We start from the raw sequence: 27,964 nt of genomic DNA on the forward strand, positions 1-27,964 counted from the left end.
TGGCTCAAAGGTCACTATCTTATAAATGAGCCATAAAAATGATATGAATCCTTGCAGAAAACAAAAAGCAGAAAAAGAAGGCATAGATAATCTACATGAAATGAAACAATGAATCTGTTAGTTTTCCAAGAAAACAAAAATATCAAAACAGAACTTGGGTACATCTTTACACAGTAGACACTAATACACTGAGATTGATATCTTGGGAACATAATTTGAGATGTGATTACAATTCACGTGAACTCTGAATCATAACCTGGACTAGCAAGAAAAATGCAAAATATATACTCTTGTTTATGACATCTTTAAAAACTGTACATACAGACAAGTGTCTAAATATATGCATATATAGATATATGACTGTAATTCCTCACCTGAAAATGCCCGCCCACTTCTTCAGCAGGGTTTCACTATACTGGTCTCTGATTTCTAAGAGCATGTCAAAAAGTTGATTTACAGGAAAACCATATACCTGAAACAAAAGCAGGAAACAGATTCATTTTTTAAGGTGATTTTTTAAAGCAAAGTAGGAAAGACTAGGCATCGAAAAACATTTTTTTCTTTGGACAACAATTTAAACAAAACGTGATGGTACAATCTTTCATTTTCACCTATTATCTAGTGTTTTACTCAAAAATAAAAAGATATTTGTTAAAACGATTAAGCCAGTCAGGAGAAAGGGAAATGATAAAAATCAAAATCAATATATTCACAGTATACTGTCAGCTCAGTTCTCTCTCCGTCTTCACCTATAACCCTTACTGCCTACAATGACTTCCAGAGTAGTGATGATGCTACCAATCTCACCCACATCTAAAGTGACCCCACTGGATATAGTATATGGCTCAAATCAACTATAATTATTTAAGGAGTAGTTAAACAAACAGCAAAAACATTAAGGTGCCACGTGTGAATTAAGAGCATATTTTAAATCTAATGTAGTAAAGTGGTCCAATTACTTCATTTGATATGAGACTAAAAAAGGGAGCAATTATGAGAATGTAAAGGGTCAAAGTAAAGGCTAGGAGATACCATACTGCAATAACAAGATACTACACTGGGGGGGTGGGGAGTTTAGAAACTAAAAAATATTCATTCAACTGTTTGGGGACAAAGAAAAGATTTAGAGCTGATGAAATACTAATCTAAATGAGCATATGTAGACAATTCACATACCTGGAGTGTATCAGCAAAAAGCACAATGAGGTTCTTCAAATCTAACACAAGGTTTGGATCAGAGCAGTAAGACTAAAGGACATTTAAAAAAAGGAAGAAAATAATCTTAGTTAAGAAAAATACAACTAAATTTTTATTTATTAAAATTTTTATAGCTCAGCCTGGTTAAGGCGCTTCACAGAAAGGGTCGCACCCTTTTCTGATATAAAATATCAAAAGATTCAATCAGGGAAAAGCTGAGTAGAAAGAGTTCAGTGCCCATCATCTACATTTTTAATATTTGGCAATTCAAAAATATACATGTAAATTCTGCTATGCTTTATATCTGGATGTCTCCCCATAGCCTCATGCTTTCATAGGTTGGGCTTTGGGGAGGTGACTGGATTGTGCGAAGTTTGGGGGAAAATGTGAAGTTGGGAAATGAAGCCTAATCTGAGGAGGTGGGTCACTTCTGGTGTGGCCTGGAAGGTTTTATCTCCCACATTATGTTCCAAGCCATGAGTTGTTTTCTGCTGTGGTGCACTTCCCTGGAGCCAGCCAACTATGGACTCTATTTCCTGACTGCCATAAAGTAAGCAGCATTGCTACGGCATGCCTCCCCCATGTCTCTGTTACTTGTTACTTGACCCCCACATGATCTCTCAATTCCTGAAAGAGGTATATTGAATTTTCCCAAATAATGTGGTTCATCAGTTTCCCTTCTTGCTACCAACAATTATTATTTGATGCATATTTTACCTTGAAAAGGGCTCTTGTAACCTGGGTGGGCTAATAGTAATTGCAACACAAAATATCTCTGTTCTGCCACCTGAAGCTCATCAACTTCAATTCTATTTTCTTCCAGCATACTGACATTTGTTTCTCCTTTTCATGTTTTAATTTCTAAATACTAATAATTTAATACCCCCTAAAAACTATACTATAAAACTTTGGCCTGATTCAAGCCAACTAACTTTAAGTTTTCTAGTTGAAATTCTTTTGAAATTTTCCCCTTTTTTATTGGATAAGCTACTTTTAATTATCTTACAGTGATCAATAACTTTTATACTCTCTGTCAACTATTTACTTAAAATACTCTGGAATCTTCATTAAAATACATTTTTTCCTATTTCACGTTATCTATTATAACTTTTGATCCTTACTTACACTTTCAGCTTCTCACACCAGAGAAGCTACTTGGTATTTACACCTCTGTCCTATTTATTTCACTTAAGGGAATTGCCTTAATGTGCATCCATTTAGCTATGTGGGCCACATGACTGAGGGGCATGGCAAAAGAGAAACAGTCCATGGGATGGCAGACAGAAAGCAGCAAGCCTTGCTTATTCTTTCCCTCTTTATTACATATACACTACAAGCCTATTGATTGGTACTACCCACACCCAGGGGGGATTGTTCCTCTTCAGTAAATCCATCTTTACTTCCCACAACTATGCTAATCAGTAGACTAATTCAGTATCACAAACCCAAGATCTCACCATGAGCACATAAGGCAGTAGAGGGAAATCTAGATATAAGTCATAACAATAGACTTTAAAATACTGAACTAAGCTTGCTCCTATGAACCCAACTCAATATATTAATGCTCTTCACAAATGGCTAGATTCTATTTTGTAATATTATTAACAATCATATTAGCAGATATTTTCCTATCGAACCATTACTGCAACAAATTTTCCTTTTTTCTGCTATATTATTATTTTAATATACAGATACTCCTCAACTTATAATACTTATTTGTTATAGACCCATCATAAGTTGAAAATATCATAGGTCAAAAAAGCATCTAAAGAGCCGGGGATTTAGCTCAGTGGCTCCACCACGTGCCTCTTAAGTGCAAGGACCAGAGTTCAATTCCAGTATGGGGGCGGGATCTAATATGCCTAAAGAACATCCTCACCTAGCAACACAGGATACTACATTGTATCAGTTTTTTTACCTTCCTGATGGTGCAGCTAACTGGGAACGACAAGTAACTCAGTGTCACTGCCCAACATTACAGATATATTATATACACTATCTGAGGAAAAGATCAAAGTTCAAGATTTAAAGTATAGTATCTACTGAATACATATCACTATCACACCATTCTTAAACTTGAGTTTTATTCTGTTTGGTTTCTGTGATACCAGAAAAAAGCCAAGTGAGTATACATGCTTAGAAAAAGCCAACTGAGATACAGGTAGAAGGCAGGCATCTGTACACTAGGAGGAAAGCTCTCACTGAAAAGCAATCATTTTGGCAAGCTAAATTATGACTGCCATCCTCTAAAACTGGGGGGAAAATAGTTTTCTGCTGTTTAAGCAACATACTGTCAATGATATTTTGTTATGGCACCTAAAGTTGTCTAAGACAATAAATAATAATGGAAATGTTATTAGGAAGAAGTCATTATCAAATAGAGTCCAATCTCATATCCTATGCTAAAATAAAATTTTTGTTTATAACTTATGAGTTTAAAAAGAATAGAACTACTAAATTTAAATATGGGCAAATAATTATATATACTTTGTAAAAGAAAATAAAATCTCAAAGCAGAAGATAAAATTACATTTAAAAATTTAGAACTCTCAAAAAGCTACAAAAAACAAAAGCAAAGAGAACAAGAAACTAAGAAAAAATATTTACAAAAATAGCAGACTAAAAGTTAACTTTCAGATTAAAGATTTACAGCTATGTTTTAAGACAATAAAATATTTTAAACTATTAAAGTAAAAGACAAAGGCTATCTCTCTCTACCTTCCTCTTCATTTTTTTTTTTTTTCCAGTACCGGGCGTTGAACTCAGGACCTTCAACTAGTGAGGCAGAAGCAGTGCCACTGAGCTAAATCCCTGGCCACTCTTATTTATTTTTAATGATATATTATTTTAATAGCTATACTCACATTTATTTCTTCTCACATTGACCACTATTTTTAAACAAAATTTCCACTCTCAAGCTTAGTTGACTTATCACTAGCTTCTATTTAATCTATCTAATATTGCATGAATATTACACTTTAAGGAAAACACAGTTTTCTTTCCAGATGGAAAATCTGGACTAAAGCAATAAAAGATATATATTTCTTAGCATTTCAAAATGTTATCCAATAAATACTATTCTTTTTAATGTTCTCATAGTACAATGAAAATATAGTTTCAAATATAAAAATCAATTTACTAATAACTTTTTAAGAACACATATATGAAAACAATATTGCATAACTTTAGAGTTGTGCTTTTCTCATTTGTGAGAACTAATGCAACTGTATTTGTATTATTTTCTTTTAGAACAAGCAGAGTTTGAAATAATTGTTATCCATAAGCATGTAAAGCAAAGGAAATGTGACTAACATTATTTCATTAACCCATAACATAAATACTGTTACATTTCTTATTTGGAAAATTCACATAGCAAGAATCATTATGTTTCCTCCTGACATTTTTATTCCAAACTATCTAACAAATCTGGGAAATGACTGAGTTCAAAACAGGTCAACCTTGGCAGAGATATCCCTGAAATAAGCAATAGCGTTTAACTGCCATGAGGTGCCACAGATGGAAGAGCTTGCACAGACTGACCACCCTCTACTGCAGGTGGACAACTTCGGCAGTTTATTCCTATTTTCAAAAGGTCAGCTATTATTTTTCAAAACACAGCCAGATGAGCATTGCTGCATCGAGAGAAGATTCTGGGAACAAGTATCGCCTGTAACTAAACCAACCCAATCCCATGACTGCTCAGATTCTTTCCTTTAAGAGTTTGAGAAAAGCTTCTTATTTTGATATAATTTTAAACATCAGTTGCAAGATAACTATGAAAAACTTCCATTTATATTTTTCTAAATTCAACAATTATCCATGCACAAATTCTTTAGTGAACCACTTAAAAGTAGGTTAGAAATATTCTAATACATATTTCCTAAGAACTATGACAATCTTTTGTAACTAGAGAGCAATTATCAAAATTAGGAAAACATATTTGAATCTATTATATAATCCCAGGTCTACATTAACATTTCTACAATTATCACAATAATTTTTTCAGCTTTTACTTTTCATTAAGGACATTTTTGTACTACATCATAATTACCTTTCTTGTGGGAAATTAGTACTTGTACATAGTAATTCTTTTTCATCCCTTTCCTTCCATCTCCCTTCATCTCTTGATCCTTTTCCCATTTGAGAAAGATCTATCCCTCTATTACTTACTATCTATCTCCTGTTTCACTCTTTATCTTTCTCATATAAAAGAAGCCATGTGAGATTTAAGCTTGTATAGTATGTCTGATTTATTTCACTTAATGTAAAGTATATCCATTTTCCCACAAATGACTCAAACTTGTCCTTCATTAAGGCAGAGTAGTACTCCATTGTACATAAATACCATATTCTTTTTTATTATTTGCTAATACAATATGTCATTTCACTCTGTACAAATTTCTTCTTGACATGGATATCAAAAAAGAACTTTTAACAAATTTCACCTTTTTCAATGACTACCTACAATAATAAATACTTGAAAACCTTTCAGGTAGCAAAAACCAATCTTTGTTCTATTACTGAAATGTTCTTTACAGGAGTATTGATAATTTTAACTCTCAAGGAACAAGCTGCTTGCTGTACCTGATTTTATTAGATTATTGTTATATATATATAACAATAATCTAAAAAGTACAAAAATCTCAATTGCTCCATCAATTCTTATGTATTTGAAATGTTTACTTTCAAACAAAAAGGTGTTTTCTCTTTTAAGAAAAGAAAAATCTCAGCTCATTGTGTTGGATTATTATTTCAAGAGTATTAATGAAGAATTTTATTGAATAGGAAGTAATATTAAGCTCTTCTGCAGTGAAACTTTGAAAATATTGCCAATCTGAAGTTTTTTGCACAAGATGCTAGATTTAAAGTCTGTGGGGGCAATGACCTGGGTTGAGGATATTCTTAACTTGTACTCAGATTGGTACTGTTTCAGATGAGTGAGTAAACATTCTCTTGATCGCTCCAACAAAGAGTTGGAGGTTTGGGAAATGCCACATTTTCTTTATCCATTTATCTGCAGATGGACATATAGGCTGCTTCCAAGATTTGACTATTATGAACTGTGCTGCTATCAATATAAGCATGCATGTAACGTTACTATATGATGTCTTTAACCTATTTAGGAAGATACCTGAAAAGGGACTACCTGAATCAAATGGAATTTGTAGTTTAAGTTTTTTTAGGAATCTCTATACTGACTTCCATAATGGTTGTACTAGGTTACATTCCCACTAAAAATGTACAAAAGTTCCTTTTTCCCTATATCCTTGCCAACAGTATTTCATTTCTTGATGATAGCCATTCTTTCTGAGTTAAAATGGAATTTCAGTGTTGTTTTAATTTACATTTCTCTAATGGCCAGTGAAAGTGAGCATTTATTCATGTATTTATTGGTCATTTGTACTTTTATGAAGTGCCCATTTCTGATTGGATCTTTTATTTTGGAGAGTCTAATATTTTTAAGTTATTTATATGTTCTAGATAATAGTCTATCTGAGGAATAGCTGGCAAAAAATTTTTTCTCATTCTATAGTTGTCTCTTCACTCTGCTGTTATTTATTTTGGTTTGAAGAAGCTTTTTAATTTGATATGATCCCATCTGTTGATTCTTGGCACTGTGCAACTAAGGTTCTTTTCATAAAGACCTTGCCTTGGGTTGAGGATTTGGCTCAGTGGTTCTGCCGCCTGCCTCACAAGCCCAAGGGCCCAAGTTTGATTTCCGGTACCAAAAAAGAAAAAAAGACTTTGCCTACACCTGTGTTTTCAAGATTTTTACCTATTCTATCTTCCACCGGATTAAATGTTTCTGTTTTAACCTTAGGTCTTTGATCTGTTTTTATTCTACTTCAGGATATAAAAAGGGTATAGATTCAATCTTCTGCATGTGAATAGCCAAATTTCCCAGCACCATTTATTAAAGAGGCTATCTTTCCTCTAGTATATGTTTTCAGCCCCTTTGTCAAAGAAGAAATAACTGAATGGGGTCATTTCTACATCCCCTCTTCTGTTTCACTGGCCCACATATACCAGAAACATGCTATCTTATAGTATAACTTAAGTGTGGGATTATGATGCCTCCAGCTCTGTTCTAGTTACCAGAATGCTTTTGCTATTCTGGGTCTCTTCTGGTTTCAAGTGAATTTTAGGACTATTTTCTCTAGTTCTGTGTAGAATTCTTTGGGTATTTTGATTGGAACTGTGTTAAAGCTGTGTATCAGTTCTTGAAGTAAGGTTAGATTGTACTGCTTGTGCCTATACTAAAACAGCCTCTCCTTTCCTCTTTGTCTCCCTTTGCCCTCCTGTTCTTATTTCTGGCCATGGCAGGAATGGTCCTGTTCCACTAGACACTGCTGTCATGATTAGGGCAAATTAGTTACGGACTGATACCTTCAAAACTGTGAGCAATGGGCCGGAGATTTAGCTCAGTGGCACCATGCCTGCCTTGCAAACACAAGGCCCTGAGTTTGATCCCCAGTACCCCCCAAAAAAACAAACAAAAAAACCTGTGAGCAAAACTAAACCTTTTATCTATTTATTTATTTATTTATTTAGGTACCAGAGATCAAACTCAGGTTCTTGTGCTTGTGAGGCAGGTGGTAGAACCACTGAGCTAAAGCCCTGGCTAAACCTTTTCTCTTTATAAGATGACTGACTCGGGAATGCTCACTAACAAAGAAGGCAGCCATAAACCTAGGTATTATCATGAAATCTTTTTCCTGTCATCTCTTATACCTTATCTATAAGAAAGTATAATTAACCTTCTAAAATTTTTTCTTGCATTCATCAACATATCTCCATAATTACTATCATCTTTTGATCTAGGGTAACATGATCTGCCTGAAATATTATTCTAATTTATTAATTTTTCTCTGATCTATTCTTAACCCTTATCCACTACTCAGCAAAAAATTATCTGCTCAAAATGCAATCTGGTTACCTCATTGCAACCTCACACACACACACACACACACACACATACACACACACACACTTCTCTCCCTCCTCCTTTTTCTGTGCTTCTCCTTTACCTACCTACTCTAATTCAGACTACTGTGAAATACATTTTAAATAATACCTATTTCTCCATTCTTACTTCTTATCTTACTGTCTAGCTTTCTGTATTATATCCATGCTGCACTTTTTTTAATTCTCTAAAAAGGCTATCCCACCTTCCACTATATAGATTTTGCACGTGGTTATGTCCTCTGGAACACTTGGTGAATTAGACAAAAGAACTGAAGAATTATGGATGACTTTAATATCTACGTGGAACAATTAGAGGAGCATTAGAGCAATTTAATGAGTTTTTGTTAATGCTAAGTTATCTTTTTGTTGATTCCTTACAATTATTCCTCAAAAACTTTCTACATAAAAGCTCTCATGCCACTGCTAGTATGCCTAAAGTGAAAGTGACCTTTACAGGTGACTCCTTAAAAATCTTATCACAGAATGCTAGTTCTTATCAACCAACTGAACCAACCCAATTAGGCCAAGCCTATTGGCCTAATCTATCACTCTCTTTTAATTCTCAGCATTGCATTATGCCTCTCTGATATGTTTGATTGTTTGAGAATCTCTTCTAATTAAAATACATCTCTCTGAGAGCAAAGATTTTCTCTTATTTATCTATAGTTCCAATGACAGCACATGTTCAAAATGTACTAATGATTAAGAACCAGCATCTTTACCTGAAAAAAAGTAGATTATCACCAAAATTCATATTATGTTAAAATTTATCAAAAGATATATGGCAAATTATAATTAAGCAACTTGATATATAATAAACTGCTTTGATTTTCAAAAATCAATGGCAAAACTGTTCATTTCTAATCAGTGTTTGTAATATTAAAGGATAGCAGGTAATTATGAAGTAGAAGCTAAGAATATGGGCCGCAAATGGCTTTAAATCCAAGATCTACCTCTTACCATGTGACATCACACTGGTTATCTAACCTCTCTAAGGTCAGTGCCCTATACTATAACATAAGTATAATAATAGCTCCATTTATGTGAGTGCAGTGAGAAGGAAATAAAACAAGGTGTCGACAATATACAGAACACAATGTGAAATAGGAAGAAAAGGACTAAAGGTGTAGGGAAACTGGGAAGGGTAGGGAAAGGCAATAGGGAAAAAGAAAAAATATGAGAAAATGAAGAAATGGAAATAAAGTGTTTATAAATGGGGAAGGGAGGAGGGGGTGAAGGGAGGGCAGGGGAGGGGGGAAAAAATGAGGACCAAGACCTAATATGAGAATAAATGGGGAAGGGAGGAGGGGGTGAAGGGAGGGCAGGGACGAGGGGAAAAAATGAGAACCAAGACCTGACATATGAAGGTATAAGATCCAAATGATAAATGTAACTGTACTGTATACCTAAAATGTACCAATAAACTCAATGAGAAAATAAAATAAAATACACAGAACACTCTCTGACACTTAAAGAACAATCAATAGATGTTAAATGCTTTTTTCCTTTTGCAAAGAGCATCAACACAAATGACCTCAGTGCTAAAGAACATGACATTGAGAAGGTGCTATGGTCCTACTTCCCTGTTTGTGAAGAACATATACAGTTCCAAATAGGTGATTTCCAAAGATATACATATACTGATTTTAAAGCAGTGAAATATTATATGGTATACAGATCATCAGCTCTAAGAATTCTTGGACTTCATACATACCGAGTGGGTACGGAGTGCTGCAATGGTTTTTGAAAGTGCCATTTCCCATAGTTCATCAATGTAGGCTCTATTTACTAAGCCCTGGGTTGTATGTAAAATGTGATCTTCAACCACAAAAAAGCTAAGATTAAAGAGAAAAGGACAGCTGTCAGAAATTATAGTTTGTTTACTATCTCTAGGATCTGAAAAACATTAAGAACTAATATCAAGTTCAAACATAATATTCTTTATTACCATAAGTGATGTGACTTCCTACACTGAGAATTATGCCCATGACTAGAGACTGAACCCATGACATCAGAACTCTTCATACTCAACCTTTTAAACTTTTGAGACAGGGTAACCCTAAGTTACAATGTTGCCCAACCTGGGCTTGAACCCATAATCCTCCTACCTCAGCCTTGCAGGGTGCTGGAATTATGGGCGTGTACTGCCACACAAAGCTCTATTTGCACATTTTTTTAAAGCAGGTCATGCATATATTTGAAAATATGAATAGATTTTATAGAGATAATGAAATCTCATATGTCAATGTTGACAAAAAAAGAGATGTATACATATCTATTGACATATATATCAATACTATATCAAAGACTTTCTCATCAAAAGTGTTGAAAAGGTACCTATTACAAAAGATTTTTTTAAAAAGGAAATTTGTTTTTAAACATTCTTTTTGTGGCTTTGTTATGCATTTAAAAATATAGTTATCTTGCATAATGTTAATTGCTAATTAAAAAAATTATTTATTAGGGAACTATATGCTATATCTTAATCAAAATTATTAATTACACGGAAACCATCTAAATCTGATAATAAAAAAGAAAGAAACTTAAGGTAAGGATGCAACTTATGTCCCTTTTTCTTTTTTTTTGTCATTATTGAGTTTATTAGTACTTTTTAAATATACAGTACAGTTACATTCATCATTGGGATATGTCCTTGTCTTTTAACTGCAGTCATTATTTTACAATTACAACAAGTTGTCTGTACTTAGAATGGTTATTGGAGAATTATAATCCTCTACTCCTATATACACTCTAGTGAGGGTAATAAAATTATAGCCCACAGGATAAACCTGGCCCACTGCCTGTTTTTATGAAGATTTGCTTAACTGGAACACAGCCATGCTCACTCATTTACATCTTGTCTATAGCTGCTTTCAAACTATGAAATAGCTGAATAGGTATGACAGAGTGTCTATGGCCTGCTAAGCCTAAAATACTATCTACTCATTATGGAAAAGGTTTGTCAACTTTTGATGATTATATCATTCTGTATCACAAACAACAAAGAAATAAAATATCAAATATAATAAAGTTACAATTCTATTTTTTTATCCACCAAGTATATCCTCCAACAATATAATGTTGAAATTAATAGGTTGTTCCTCTCAAATCATAAGAAAAAATTTAATTGCCTTAAGAATGTTTTTAAAATATAAAAATAATTTAACAAGAAAAAATATCTATTTTTCCAAGTCTCACAAGTCTATATATTGAAAGTATATAAAAATTTGAAAAAATACATATACATACCCTACAATTTGATTAAAATACTTCCTGTATCCATCTAAAGTTTCATGCTGCAACAAAGCAAAGGGAGAAAAGTTACTATTTCTAATTTGCTACATTAAGAAAAAGTTAAAATCAGCTACTTAATCTTGAAGCTCAATTTCCTAGACCAGTGACGGTGAACTTTTTTAGAGACTAAGTGCTCAAACTACAATCCAAATCACAAACTGACATCACTGCAATTAAACCTGAATAATACTGAGTTTTAGGTTAGAAAAAAGAACTGTTATCCTATGCTCAGCTTTTGGGGAAACTTGGCTTGTGTGCTGACTCTGGGTACCCACTGCAGTACATATGCTATAGGTTCACCACCACTGCTCAGATTATCAGATAAATATGATTGGGCCAGGGGTTTAGCTCAGTGGATTTGCCGCCTATCTCACAAAAGCAAGGTCCCGAGATTGATCCCTGTTACCAAAAAAAAAAAAAAAAAAAAAAAAAAGGTAAATGTGGTAATACTACTTTATGGCTGAAAGTCAGACTTATGAGCATTTTGTTTAGGTGCATAAAAACTATAAAGACTGCAGTTTATTGGCAAAACAAAGATGGAATCAGGGACCACAAGGTTTGAACTTGTGTACGTTTTTCATTGCACATCTCAGAAGTTTACACCAGCAAAGAAAATGCACATAAGATTACTGAGAGATGCCCTCCAAGGTCAAAGCCAATCATCTTCCTGATGGCAGCAAGATGGTTACTGGTAGGGGCCCTGCTCTCTGCCAAGAAGCTGTAAGACAAGAGGACAGAGCTTCTTTGCCCAGTTCAAACTGTCACCTCCAAGAGATTCCTGTGCATACCTAGTATTTCCCTACAGAGTTCTATTTCCCATGAGTAAACTGCTCACGAATGATCATACTGCCTACTTTATATGAGGACAATGAGAATGAAATGAGGGAAACACATCTAGTGCTTAGAAGAATGGCTGACAAACAATAATCAATAGATGCTGTTTGCTACCCTTACTGCCACCCACATCCAACACACACACACACACACACACACACACACACACACACACTCATACACACACCAGACAAGAAAATGGAAATGTGCAAATAGTGAAAGTCATGATCTTACCATGTTTGACGGAGGCTGCAGCACCAATCGGGCCTGTTTTCTCCTCTGTTTTCGGTAGTAGTTCTCAAATGTTTCCCGGGCACCCTGTAAAACAAACAAAAGAAGATAAGTTGACATGACTGGAACAAGTACTCTTGGATTTCAAAGGAAAAGAGAAGGTTCCAGGTCTGATTTTGAGGCAGCACCAATTTTTCACAATGGTAATAATTATTGAAAATAAAAATTTACTATTACCATTTATTAAACTTTACTTGCAAATTCTGTATGAATAGAAACAACATTTTTACAATAAAATTACCAGAATTCAATCACCTGTAAAACAAAGCTGGTTTCTGGATCAATTATCACAAATTCATAAATTCACAAAAATGAAGGAAAACCACCAAATGTTACAGTAACAGATGAGAAAATGTTCCTTAAAACTCACAGAACATTCCAGAAGAAAAATGTCCAGAATTGAAAAAAACCTTCAAATGAATCATGAGAAGAGGCTATCAGAAAGTAGAAAAAAGACAGAAACTAAGAATGGTAAGTCCGTCTTCCCAGCAGAAGGTAATGTAGCCTTGCATTGAACCCTTCAAAAAAGAAACAAATCCCTGAATGTTCTTTGTATGCAATAACCACTTTTCATTTAGGGTTTCTGAGCTAAAAATGAAGAGATGCTCAGAAAACAATGTCATGAGGTCTATACTCATGAGATCCATACTGGCTTGAATAATGTCTTCCCAAAATTCATGTTATTACCACAACCTCAGAGCCTAACCTTACACCACAGCACCACTGAAGATGTAACTAGTTAAATTAAGATGTGGTTATTTTAGCATAGGATGTGTTTCAATACTTGACTGATATTCTTAGAAAAAAGACACAGAGACATGGTCACACTAGGAGGTCACCATGTGAATAAAGACTGGAATAATCCAGCTGAAAATCAAAAGCACTAAGAAAATCGGTGATATCAAAAGAGGCAAGGATTAGAGTTTTAAATAAAAACTGCCTTTCTAATACCCTGAATTAGAATTTTGAGACATCAGAGATACATAGAATAAATTTCTATTGTTTTGGGGCACCTAGTTTATGGTAATTTGTTACTGCATCTATAGGAAATAAGGGCATCCCCAAAATTTTTAAAATAACCTCCACATACTATATAACTAAATTCCATTTTTAATCCCAGGTTTTTCCAAATAAGCAAAAGCAGAAAAGAAAAGACAACATACCACAGTAATAAAGAACACTAATTTTGAAACCAAGTGATTACATTCAAAATTGTGACCAGTAAGGAAGCAAGGACCCCTGGAGGAGGTCTCTCCACCCACCTGCTCAGGCCCACCGGGCGGGTCTGTGACCTCCCCAACTGCACGACACCAGATTCAATAAGGAAGCAAAGACCCTGGAGGAGGTCTCTACAGTGGCCTGCTCCGGCCCACCCAGTGGGTCCGCAACCTCCCCAAATGCGCAGCACCAGATCCAGGAAGGAAGGTAGCTGTGAGGGGGCCCTTGAAAAACCCCGACAACCTGCTCCCCCCACCGGTCTCAAACCTCCTGATTGGGCCAGTCCTTGGACCCACTTTGCAGAGACATACGTGCTCATGAAGGGTATTTTGCTGAGCTCACAACTTTGAACATCTTTAAAGAAAGGGCAGGGGAAACCTGTAATAGAACTGAGTGGAGTTCAACCCTGTGGGTTGGGAAACTCAATTTAGGCCTTGTGGCCTGAGGTCAGTCTGAGTCATGGGGACCTGCCATTGGCTAGCTGAGATCAGGGGATTTGGTTCGGCACATGGCTGTACACGTGGAATAATATGACAACACAGACATAGTCTGAAAGAAGCCCTTCGAATCATTTTTTTTTCTTTTCCTCATTCCACCCTAAAATTTCTTTCTTTTTTGTGTCCTCTCTCTCCAACTGAGTCTCTTCCTCCACCATATTATCCCTCATCTCCCTTTTTATTTCTGCTCCTGCCGTAACTCAGACTTGTTCTTATTATTTTTTCTTTTTTTCTTTATGTTCTTTTCTTCTATCATTTTACCTCACTCATGGCTCCATAGATTCAAGGGAAGGTGGGCACCTGTTACTGTTCAGGGGATATATTCTTGTCCTTCTTTCTGCACACTGTATATCCCCTTTGAAGTTAATAGTTTTGTAAAGATAGTATGGTCATTCTACGTCCTCTGGCTTCACTTCAAACCTTCTCCAATTCTTTCACTTATCTACTCCTCTCATCCTAACTCAGTCTAACCCCACCATCCTAAATGGTATGGATGCTATATTGAAAAGCATATTCACTGCAAACATATTTTGGGCTGCTTCTTGATATTAATTTAATTCACATGGTTTAAAGGGGATAGATTAATGACTACCACAAGTGCTCCATTAGCAAGCTGTGCTTGATCCTATTGGGCTGCTGAATGTATCAACTGGGATTAAGGATTGTGATTGATGTAATGAGTTGTTTTCTCCAATATTATGAAAATGAGGATGTCTTTGAGTCATTAGAGACTCAAAAGCTAAAATGCAACTATATCAGGAAGATTTCAGCAATAACCCGGAAATTAAACAAAGGACAACCCAACAACATAAATAAAAATGAGAAAACACTTAAGCAACTCAGTTCACCAATGGCAAACAGTAGGGCAAATGAGGATGAAAAGTCTGAGAGTGAACCAGCAGGACACTCTGGACCCATAGCACAGGAGGTAACAAAACAGATCAATAAGGCTCTAGAAAAAATCAAATCAATAATACTTTCCCAGTTAACCATAGAGATGATGAGCAAAATGGAAGTATGATTCGAGACTCTAGAACAGAAATTGACAAAAATATAGATGAGCTCAAGACCATGATAGAAGCCATGAAGACTCAGCATAAGAAAGAAATGGAAATAACGAATGCCCAACAGAGGAAAGAAATGGAATCCATAAAACAGATTCAGACAGATATCCAGGAGACTAAAAATTCTATTGAAAGTGTACGCAACAGAATAAAAGATTGCAAAGATAGGATTTCAGATATAGAACATAGGATAGCAGTCAGTGACCATGAAAAAAAAGGTCTCTAAAAAACAGTAAGGGATCATGAGAAATCGATCCAACAACTTCTAGATGATGCAAAAAACATAACATAAGACTGATAGGAATCCATGAAACAGCAGGAGAAAACAAAAATGACTTAAAAAAGCTGTTCACAGAATTAATGCCAGAAAACTTCCCAAATAGAAGGGAAGAATTAGACATACACATAAGTGAGGCATATAGAACTACAACTAGCCACGATCAAAAAAATCTACACCTAGACATATAATAATCAAGATCCCAGAAATTCAAAAAAAGAACAAAATACTAGAAGCAGTAAGTGAAAAGAAACAAATCACATGCAAAGGAGAGCCCATTAGAATCACAGCAGACTTTTCAACACAAGGAGGTTCTCCTTAGGTCAAGGAGGGCCTGGAGTGAGGTATTTCAAGTCCTAAAAGAAAACAACCTCCAACCTAGACTGTTGTATCCTGCAAAACTCTCTTTCAAAATAGACGGGGAAATAAGATACTTCAACGACAAAGAACACCTGAGAAACTTCATGAACAACAAACCAGCACTACAAGGAATTCTAAACAATAGCCTAGAAAAAGACAAGGAAGGCAACAACACCATGAGGCCCAACAGACCAAATCAAATAGGCAAGGCAAGAAACTAAAAGGAAAGGGGAGAAAAAGTAAAAAGAGTCAACAAAAGGACAATACCATGACAATAATAAGTCAGAACATATCAGTTATAACCATCAATGTCAATGGAATCAATTCACCAATCAAGAGAAATAGACTGGCAGAATGGATTAAGAAGCAAAATCCAACAATATGTTGTATACAAGAAACACACCTAGTGCAAAAGGAAGTCCATAGACTGAAAGTGAAAGGATGGAAAACAATTCTCTATGCCACAGGAGCGCAAAAACAGCAGGGGTAACAACCTTATTTGCAGACAAAGTAAATTTCAAACCAAAACTCATTAAGAGAGACAAAGAAGGCCACTACATCCTTGTAAAGGAACAATTCAACAGGAAGAGATGACAATCATAAACATATATGCACCAAATATTAAAGCCCCCAACTATATAAAAAAAATATTAAGTAACATGAAAAAGCAAATAAAAACTAATAAAATTGTACTGGGGGATTTAAATACCCCATTATCACAAATAGACAGATCATCTAGGCAGAATATCAACAATGAAATACTAGAACTCAGCCCTGCTTTGGAACACATGGACTTAATAGATGTCTATAGAGTGTTCCACCCCACAAAATCAGAATATACATTCTTATCAGCAGCACATGAGTCATTTTCCAAGATAGACGACAAACCAGTTCATAGAACAAGTCTGAATAAATGCAAAGGAATCAAAATTATCCCCTGTATATTATCAGATCATAGTGAAATCAAGCTGGAGATCAATAGCACAAGAAACTGCAGGAACTTCACAAACACATGAAAACTGAACAACACTCTCCTGAACAATGAATGGATTGCAGAGGAAATTAAAGAAGAAATCAGACAGTTTTCATAAATATATGAAAATGCCAATGCAACATAGAGGAATCTATGGGACACAATGAAAGCAGTTCTAGGTGGAAAATTCATAACACTGAATGCCCACACTAGGAAAACAGAGAGGGCTCAAATAAACAACCTAATAATGAATCTTAGACTCCTAGAAAAACAAGAGCAAGAAAAACCCAAAGCTCGAACAACAGAGGAAATTATAAAGATTAGAGCAGAAATCAATGCAATGGAAACTAAGAAAATGATACAAAACATAAATGAAACAAAGAGTTGGTTTTTTGAAAGAATAAATAAAATTGACAATCCCTTAGCTAATTTTATCAAAAAAAGGAAAGAAAAGGCTTAGATCCATGCAATCAAGAAAGAAAAAGGCGAAGCCACAATAGAGCCAAAAAAATCCAGAGGATCATTAATACCTACTTTGAGAACCTGTACTCCAATAAAATGGAAAACACAGAAAAAATGGACAGATTTTTAGATACTTATGAATTACCAAAGTTGAACAAAGAATATAAAAACATTTGAACACCCCAATTAGAGTCAGTGAAATTGAAAATGTAATTAAAAATTAACCAACCAAGAAAAGCCCAGGTCCTGATGGATTCACTGCTGAATTTTACATGATATTTAGAGAAGAACTACTGCCATTACTCTTCAAACTTTTCAATGAAATTGAAAGGGAAGCTATACTTTCAAATTCATTCCTGGAAGCAAGTATCACTTTGATTCCCAAACCAAAGAAAGACGCAATTGAAAATGAGAACTACAGCCCAATCTCCTTAATGAATATAGATGCAAAAATCCTTATTAAGATACTAGCAAACAGAATACAGAGGATTATCAAGAAGATCGTACATTCTGACCAAGTCGGATTCATTACAGGCATGCAAGGGTGGTTCAACATACATAAGTGAAAAAATGTAATACATTATATTAACAAAGTCAAGGATAAAAACCATATGATCCTCTTAATAGATGCAGAAAAAGCATTTGATAGAATTCAATACCCATTCATGATAAAAAAAAAACCCTGCCAAAAATTGAAATAGATGGTCTATACCTCAACTTAATAAAAGCTATCTATGAAAAATAAATAGCCAACATCATATTAAATGGTCAAAAACTGAAAACATTCACATTAAAATCAGGAACAAGGCAAGGATGCCCACTATCACCACTCCTCTTTGACATAGTTCTGGAAACATTAGCCACAGCAATTAGACAAGAGAAAGAAATTAAAGCAATAAAGATAGGAAAGGAAGAAGTTAAACTGTCATTATTTGCTGATGATATGACACTCTAAATTGAAGACCCAAAAAACTCCGCCAAAAGATTTCTAGACTTAATTGACAGATTCAGTAGAGTAGCTGGATACAAGGTGAACACCCAAAAATCAATAGCCTTCTTATACACAAATAACAGACACACTGAGAGAGAAACAAGGCAAAAAATTCCTTTTACAATAGCATACAAACAAATGAAGTCTATAGGAATCAATCTAACAAAAAAAAACAAAAGATCTCTACACTGAAAACTATAGCACTCTGAAAAAAGAAATTGAAGAGGATATAAAAAAATGGAAAGATATCCCGTGCTCCTGGGTAGGAAGAATCAACATAGTGAAAATGGCCATACTACCAAAACTGCTATATATATATATATTCAATGCAATGCCAATTCAAATTCCAACACTATATTTCATAGAACTAGAAAAAAGAATCCAAAAATTCATTTGGAACCATAAGAGACCTAGAATAGCAAAAGCCATTTTAGGCAACAGACACATGGCACCAGGTATAACAATTCCCAATTTGAAACTATACTACAAAGCCACTGTGATAAAAACAGCATGGTACTGGCAAAGAAACAGGCCTGAGGATCACTGGAACAGACTGGAAGACACAAAAGCAAATCCAGATGTACTCAGCTACCTCATCTTTGACAAAGGAGCTGACCATCCTCAGTGGAGGAAAGATAGCCTCTTTAATAAATGGTGTTGGAAAAACTGGATTTCAACCTGCCACAGATTAAAACTGGAACCTTATCTTTCACCATGCACTAAATTAAAATCCAAATGGATTAAAGATCTAAATATTAAAACAGAAACATTAAACTTGCTGGAAGGTAAGTTAGGCAGAACTCTGGAAGACATGGGCATAGGAAAAGACTTTATGAACAAATCCTCAGTAGCACGGGAACTAGCAGAAAGAATCAACAACTGGGATTTCATCTTATTAAAAAGCTTCTGTACTGCAAAAGAAACCATCAGCAGAACTAAGAGACAACCTACAATGTGGGAAAAATTTTTACCAGCTACTCCTCAGACAAAGGACAATTATCTAGAATATATAAAGAACTCAAAAAGAATCAGCAACCCCAAATATAAAGACCCGATTCAAAAATGGGCATCCAAAATGAACAGACATTTATCAGATAAAGAAGTAAAAGCAGCAAGTAAATATATGAAAAAATGTTCCATGTCACGGATCATTCGAGAGATGCACATGAAAACAACACTGAGATTCCACCTCACCCCGCAAAGAATGGCTGCTATCAAGAAATCACACAATAACAAATCTTGGCAGGGTTGTGGGGAGCAAGGAACCCTTCTCCATTGTTGGTGGGAGTGCAGACTGGTGCAACTACTACGGAAATCAGTATGGAGATACCTCAAACAGCTTGGACTGGAGGTTCCATTTGAACCAGCCATCCCTCTGCTGGGTATCTTTCAAAAAGAATTAAAAGAATCATATCACAATGATGTATGCGCACTCATGTTTATAGTGGCACAGTTTGTAATAGCTAAAACTTGGAAACAGCCCATTTGCCCATCTGCTGGAAACTGGATAAAGAAGATGTGGTTTTTCTATAAATAAAGAACAAGAAAATAGATTCACTCATAGGAAAATGGATACATATTGAAGATATACTCCTAAGTGAAATAAATAAGTCACACATGTGTAAATACCAAATAGTTTCTCTGGTGTGAATAAACTGCAATAATACATAAGATCCTAATAAGATTACTGCCATTGTGAAATGGGAAGAAAGGGGCTAAAGGTGTAGGGAAGGTGGGATGGATGGGGGAAGGGTAATAAATGAAAAGAAAAAATGTGAGATAAAGAAAATATGGAAATAAAGTGCTTGTAGATGGGGAGGTACGAGGGGGTGAAGGGAGGGCAGGGACAAGGGGAAAAAATGAGAACCAAGACCTGTCATGTAGAGGTACAAAATCCCAATAATGAATGTAACTGTACTGTATCCCTAAAATGTACCAATAAACTCAATTAAAGCTGAAAAAAATAAAATTGTGACTTTGCCCCTTACTAATTGTATAACTGCTACACTGCTACAAACAGCTGTATAACATACTTTTCACTAATTTAAGTCCTACTATTTAGTTAACTTTCAATTACATGTTCTGTGCTTTTCTCATTTGTAGAGATGCCAAGTTTACATGGTTGTTATAAGGATTTAGAAGCATTATAAAGCTCTTACAACAGTGTCTCATAGTAATGAGCATTTATGCAAGTTTTAAATTGATGATAAAAGTGAAAACTGCCCACCTCTTACAACATCTAGCTCAATTTTTCTGCCTCCCTAAAAATTTGAAGAATTTTACTCAACATGATTCTTTCATTTTAAATTGGCCCTAACTTGCAAATCTTGCCTTAAGGTACAAAATCACGCAAACACATTAATGTGACTCAGGGGTTGCAAACATTTTCTCTGAAGGGTAGGTGAGTAAATATTTTAGGTTGGTGGGCAATTACTAAACTCTTGCCTGTTGTTGTATAGCAAAAGCATCCACAGCCAACACATAAATGAGCATGACTATGTTCCAATACAATCTTATTTATTTGTGGAAAGTGAATTAGAAGTTTATATAATTTTCATCTGTTGTGAAATATTATTCTTCTTTTGATTTTAAAAATGTAAAAACTATTTTCAGTTCATAGACCAGATAGGCATAGGCAGGCAGCAAGCTGGACTTCACCCATGGATTACAGTTTGTTAAACCCTGCTGTACCTTAAAAACAAAGGTCTTAAAATGTTATGGTGATTATAACTGTGTACATACTTAAGTTTTTCTGGCTATAAAATGAAATCAAATAGTAGGCTAGAGATAAGATAAAGGGAAACTATCTTCATAAAATTAAGATGAAACAGATACAAAGGATTCACAGAATGTTTTTAGGAAATAAAACTTAGATGCCAGAAGCACAGAATGCTCTCCTGCCTGTCTGCCACCTCAGACTCCCTTGTTCTGCCAGCCACTATACCGTGGGACTCTGGGCAACTGGCCTAACTTGCTGGGCCTCAGTTTCTTCACTGGGGATTGCTGCTCAAAGGAATACCATGCTTGAGCCAGTTGTGGCAATCCCACTACTGCAGAGACTGAGGCAGGAGGATCGCAGGTCCAAGCCCAATCTGGGCCTTTGCAAGACCCTATCCAAATAAAACCTATAAAAAGGCAAAAAAAAAAAACTTAGATGACCCATGTAAAGGGTAAATCCAAGAACACACATATACCCCCAACCCTAGAATACAGATAACATGCTTAATTTGTGAGCTGCACTCTAACTTCTCTGAGTGTGTACATGTTTAACTCTGCCTAATAAAATCTGTCTGCACTTTGAACTGATGCTTCCTAAAATTCTTTTTCCATGACAAGCGTCAAGAACCTAATGGGCAGGCCAAGTTGAGGTCCTCATCTCTTCCTTCGGGGAATGTCTAATACCTGTCCAGTGACAGTATTATTGTTGAGAAAAAAGATACATACAGTCCATCTTCATTACTCACAGATTCTGCATTATAAATTTGCCTATAATATTGGCAAAAGTTTTGTAACTTCAAAATCAATACTCATAGTTCTTTCATAGCCATCCACTGCCACACACAGTTTTGAAAATTTAAATTGTACAATTCATGCATTACCAGTTAAGGTCAAACAAGGCCAACCCTATGATTGCTTCTTTCAGTTTTCATATGGTAAACAATTATCATTTTCACAGTCTACCCAGGGCTACATTTTTTGCACTTTTGTGCTTTATCTTGGTGATTTTGCTGTTTAAAATGGGCCCCAACTAAAATTCTGTCCGGTGTTCCTAAACTCAAGAAGGCTTGTGATATAAGTTACAGAAAAACATATGTTATTCATATGTATATTCAAAGTATAGTGCTGTTGGCTGAGTTCAATATTAATTACTCAACAATATGTAAAATAGGGATATTTAAACATAAATGTTTTTAAGTCAAAGTGATATACAGTTCAGTTGATGAAATATGACCAGAATCTCTCAGGAAGCTGTATTTCTTCTAAAAGCAGTGGCTGGATATTTACTAACTCTGTATTCACATTGACTTTACAGAACATATCTACCATGAATCCATTACTATATTTAGGACAGACATTAGGATGACTTCTGCATTGGACATTTTTAGAGACTCCCTAGTGCCAAGTGTTGAGAAGTAGGCATATCTGGGTCTACAGCTGGGAGAGTGGATCAGGCTAGAGGTGAATTTCAGAATCATAGCAGTGAGACAGCAATCAAAGCCACAGGGAGGAAAAAGATAATCTAGGGAATGCCTACACAATAAAAATACAAAAAGACCTAGTAAGGACAAGTAGGAAAATGTGGCACTTTTTGTAATTCAAATATAACTTTAAATATCACCTTAAAGAACACGTTTTATTACTCAACTCAAGATTGAGTGTCTTGCCCAGCATGGTGGCACATGCCTGCAATCCCAGCACTCCGGAGGCTGAGGCAGGAGGATCACTATGAGATCGAGACCAGCCTGGGCTACATAGTGAGTTCCAGGGCAGTCTCAACTACATAGTGAGACCCTGTGTCAACAACAACAACAGAAAAATTAGAATACATAATACATAACCCTCTTTTGAATCTTTACATAGCATGTTTCTGTTTATTGCCTTTCTACCCTGTTTAGGCCGCAAGCTCCATGACAACAAGTTTCTAGCTTACCTTGTTTATTGTTTATTCCCAATTCTAATACAGTGCCAGTGCCACCTAAAGGAATTCAATACAAATCAGTTTGAATAAATAATTTTAAATATAAATAAAATATTAATTTATATATCCCTGAAAGGCTTCTTTATATTTATACTACATCTGCCATTGTGATTATCATTTCCTTGCAATTATTCCTATTAATCTCAGCCTGTCATTTTTCTATCTCCATTTATCCTTTTAAAGTTTATTCTTGTTTCAAAGAGGTCATACTCTCCTTGTATCAATTTTTAAGAATTTCTTCTTGGTTCCTACAGAAAATCATTTTTAGAATCATGTTTTCTCTGTATTTTTCGGATGATGTTCATCAATCCACTGTAATCAATAAGTAGTCTCAATTTTCACTTTACATTGTATTGTTTTATCTCTCCAATTGCTCTATTTTGAAAAAGAGCTCTTTCTAAACTAGTGCTTTCCTCCAGGCTCAGCTTATGGCTTGGCTCTAGCCCATTCACCATTCGGTTGACTATGTATCAAATATCCTTATGGACACAGCAGCTCAGAGCAGGTTGATGTGCCCAGGTCCAAGGATGTGTCAAACACAAAAGCAATCTATAAACCAATTCCAGTGTCTAGTAAGTTATTGGCCAAATTAGTCTCCTACCACTTAGTTCCCAATATTTAATGATCTGAACTTAAGTGAATGAAAACAAAGGTAAAATATGGTCCTTCCTCTTGGTATCGGTGAGGGACTGGTTCCAGGACTCCCCATGGACACCATAAGACAAGGATGATCAAGTCCCTTATAAAAAATGAGATAGTATGTATATATAATTTAAACACATCCTCCCATATAATTTAAATAATCTCTAGATTGCTTAGAATATCTAATACAAATGCAAATGCCATGTAATTAGTTGTTGTATTGGATTGTTTAGGGAATAAGGACAAGAAAGAAAAATTTGTACATGCTTGGTGCAGATGCAGTTTATCCTCCTGAATATGTTTGATATGTGGTTAGTTGAATCACTGTATGCAAAACTTGTGGATACAGAGAGCTGACAGCACTGTCCGAGTATTCTCCAGCACAAGACAAGCTGTCCGGCCACCACTCTCCCTGACCTATCTGGTAGCTCTAAAAAAATTTCATGCATCACAGAAGTCGCCAAATATTATGATCTAAATGTGCCACCCAAAATATTTGTTCAAAATTAATTACTAATATGATAGTATTAAGCAGTGGGGCTTTTATAAAATGATTACATCATAAGGGTGGGATTCTCGTGGAAAAGGGCTTGAAGAAGTATTTCTTCCTTTGCCATTCATTCCTTCTGGCACATGAAAACAGAATTCTCCTCCAGATACACTTACAAAGCACCATGCTGGGAGAAGAAAACACCATTTACCATACTTGTCAGTGCTTTGATCTCACACTTCTCAGCCTCCACAACCAAGAGAACTAAATCTCTAATATTTACAAATGACCTAGTCTGTGGTATTTTGTCATAGCAGCATAAATGGATAGCAACTAATGTATTTATCAATTCAGGACTGTATTTCAAGCCAGAGGACATATAGTGGGAAAGGAATAAAGTATATATGTTTGCTCTAACTAAACCAGCTAAATATCTATCACTCAAAAACTAGCCATTTTTTTATTCATTCATTTTATTAGTACGTTTTAGGTATACATTGTGATCACATTCACCATAGGGAATTTGCACCTGTACATGATATACTTTGGTTCTTATTTTTTCCCATTCCTCCCCTTCCCTCCCCCTTCAATACCTCCACCCCTCCTATTTACAAAAGCTTTGTTTCCATTTTTCCTTCTTTTCTCGTTTTTTTCTGTCCTTTCTTTCCTCCTCCCCTCATTAGTTCCCCTTCCCCTTTAAATATTTTCTTCCTATTTCACAATATCTATTATACATTTTGGTCCTCATTTATGCTGTTTTCTCACATCAGAGAAACAATTCAGTGTTTACATCTATGTCCTATTTATTTCACTTACGAGTATGGTCTCAAGGTGCATCTATTTAGCTGTATATCTCTTGTATATCTTTCTTTATGCCTGAGTAGTATAACCCTATTTTATAAAAGAACCACATCTTTATCCAATCACTGGTTGATGGGCATTTGGGTTGTTTCCATATTTAGCTATTATAAACTATGCCACACTATGAACATGGATAAACATATATCACTGTAGTGTGATGTTTTTAATTCTTTTGGAAAGACACCCAGTAAGAGAATAGCTGGGTCAAATGGAACCTTTGGTTTTAGTGTTTTGAGGAATCTCCACACTGATTTCTACAGTGGTTGAAACTAGGCTTTTGAACTATTTAAACCACCTAATAAAAAAATGTATTTAAGTTCAGACAAAAATGGTAATTATCAGTTTTATTTATCAATTGTCATGTAACTTTTCAGATTTATATGCATCTAATAATTTTGGTAAAATTTAAGAAAGACTTAGGAGCCAAAAGAGGCTTTAATATTTTCTGTGTTAAAGTTACACTTCCCACTTGAAACGCAAGCTAAATATTAAAATTTATATTATTATAACTATACAACAAATTTCCTTTCAGTTATAAACTATATGAGTTAAGTGATCACAACACATCTTGTTATTTTGTTTAACTTCAAAATGAGAGACATATTCTCCAACCTTTATTAATTTTGTTTTGTTTTTCCTGGTACTAGGGATTGGACCCAGGGCTTTGCACTGAGCTACAACCTCAGCCTTTTTATTTTTATTTTTTGATACTAAACTTGAACCTGTGATCCTCCTGCACCAGCTTCCCAGAAAGCCGGTATTATACAGGTAGGTGCCATCATGCCCACCTTGTTACCTTACTGGGTACTTTATATACTAAACTCATATTTCATTTAAACATTTAATATTATATCACACCCTATGATAAACTTTTAGAAAAGCACTAATCATCAAATGTTTCTAAAGCCATTGCTACTTCTTGAAGCCTAATCATTAATCTTAACAGTAGATTTTACCAGAAAGTAACATTTTTCAGGTTATGCTGGAAACAGCTCTTTTTTAAAAATGTTTTGGTAACCAGGCATGGTGGTGCACACCTTAATCCCAGCACTCGGGAGGCTGAGGCAGGAGGATTGCTGTGAGTTCTATACCAGCCTGGGCTACATAGGGAGTTCCAGTTCAGTCACAACAACATAGTGAGACCCTCTCTCAAAAAAAAAAAAAAAAAGTTTTACTTGTTGCTCTGTTTTCCACAATGTTTATTTCTTTTTAAGCTACTAATTATAAAAGTAAAACATGTGATTTGTAGAAAAATTAAGACAACAAACTGGTGCAACCACTATGGAAATCAAAATGGAGATACCTCAAAGAACTAGGATTAGAGGTTCCACTTGACCCAGCCATCCCTCTGCTGGGTATCTTTCCAAAAGAATTAAAAGAATCATATCACAGTGGTATATGCATACCCATGTTGATAGTGACACAGTTCCTAATAGCTAAAACTTGGAAACAGCCCATTTGCCCATCAGTTGGAGACTGGATAAAGAAGATGTGGTTTTCTATAAAATGGAATACTACTCAGCCATAAAGAATGAGAAATTAGAGTCACTCATAGGAAAATGGATGCATATTGAGGATATACTCTTAAGTGAAATAAATAAGTCACATATGGGTAAATACCAAATAGTTTCTCTAGTGTGAAAAACTGTAATGATACAAAAGACCTAATGGTATAATTGACAATGTGAAATAGGAAGAAAAGGGCTAAAGGTGTAGGGGAATGGGGAGGGGTAAGGGAAAGGAAATAAGGGAAAAGAAAATAATATGAGAAAATGAAAAAATGGAAATAAAGTGTTTGTAAATAGGGAAGGGAGAAGTGGGTGAAGGGAGGGCAAGGACAAGGGGAAAAAATGAGAACCAAGACCTGTCATGTGAAGGTACAAGATCCCAATGATGAATGTAACTGCACTGTATACCTAAAATGTACCAATAAATTCAATGAGAAAAAAAAAGAAATTAGACAACACAAATATTGCAAAAGAAAAGAGCTATTCAAAATGCCAACACTTGGAGATAATTATCTCTTATTTTTTCATACACTCTCTTAAAGACATCCCTTCTTTCAAATAGATAATCACATATACATAGAATCATATATTACATAGTCTTTTCATTGAACTTTCGTGGATAATTCTTTTCTCTAATATCGTAATATGGTGTAATTATTATTCTAGAACACTGTTCCAACTCCTTTTCTTCAAACAAATACTATATTCACTCACCATACAAATGCTAGAACCATTGAAAAAAATGCTTAATAAAAAAAATAAAGACACAAGTGACAACTTTCAGTTCCTCTCCATGTTTACAGATACTTGACTGGATATAATCTAGGAAACACAAACAATATTGCCATTCAGTGTGGGAATATGAGTGAGATTTTGTGTTTTTGTCTGTAAAAGTGATAAATTAGACAAAGTTCAAAGCCAAACTTTCACCATAGGCTACAAATGTTAACCATTAAGCAAACAAGTCATGATCATGCAAACCCTGTGTTGAGGGAAAAAGAGAAGCCCAGATGAAAGATACTTTCATGGCTTTGTCTTCTTTTGCGAAAGATGAAAGAATACATTAATATACAGTTAGCCCTCCAAATCTATGGATTCAACTAACCATGCATTGAAAATATTTTAATTGTTTTTGTACATGTATAGACTATGTAAAATATAATATAACAACTACATACACAGATTTGCATTGTCCTAGGTAGTATGACTAATCTAGAGATGATTTAATGTATATGGGAAGATGTACATAGGTTATACACAAATATCCCTCTATTTTATACTTGTGACTTGAGTACCCACAGATTTTGGTTTCTGCAGGGGAAAATTAATCCCTTGCATAT

The 27,964-nt window shown here is 35.0% G+C and overlaps 1 protein-coding gene across 4 annotated transcripts in view; it reads right to left on the reverse strand.

Moving 5' to 3' along the window:
• Exoc6b (exocyst complex component 6B) overlaps positions 1-27,964 on the reverse strand; it is a 564,580-nt gene that overhangs the window by 297,676 nt on the left and 238,940 nt on the right. For all 4 annotated transcript variants that reach the window (XM_010609609.3, XM_010609607.3, XM_010609608.3 and 1 more), the window contains 5 exons: positions 12,526-12,609; positions 11,413-11,459; positions 9,878-9,998; positions 1,177-1,248; positions 375-472 (listed from right to left, as the gene is read on the reverse strand). In XM_010609609.3, coding sequence (XP_010607911.1) covers positions 375-472; positions 1,177-1,248; positions 9,878-9,998; positions 11,413-11,459; positions 12,526-12,609 — 422 coding nt within the window. The remainder of the gene's footprint in view (positions 1-374; positions 473-1,176; positions 1,249-9,877; positions 9,999-11,412; positions 11,460-12,525; positions 12,610-27,964) is intronic.

The sequence above is a fragment of the Fukomys damarensis genome, unplaced genomic scaffold (genome assembly GCF_012274545.1).
Source record: "Fukomys damarensis isolate Sample0158 unplaced genomic scaffold, DMR_v1.0_HiC HiC_scaffold_2, whole genome shotgun sequence".
NCBI lineage: Eukaryota > Metazoa > Chordata > Mammalia > Rodentia > Bathyergidae > Fukomys > Fukomys damarensis.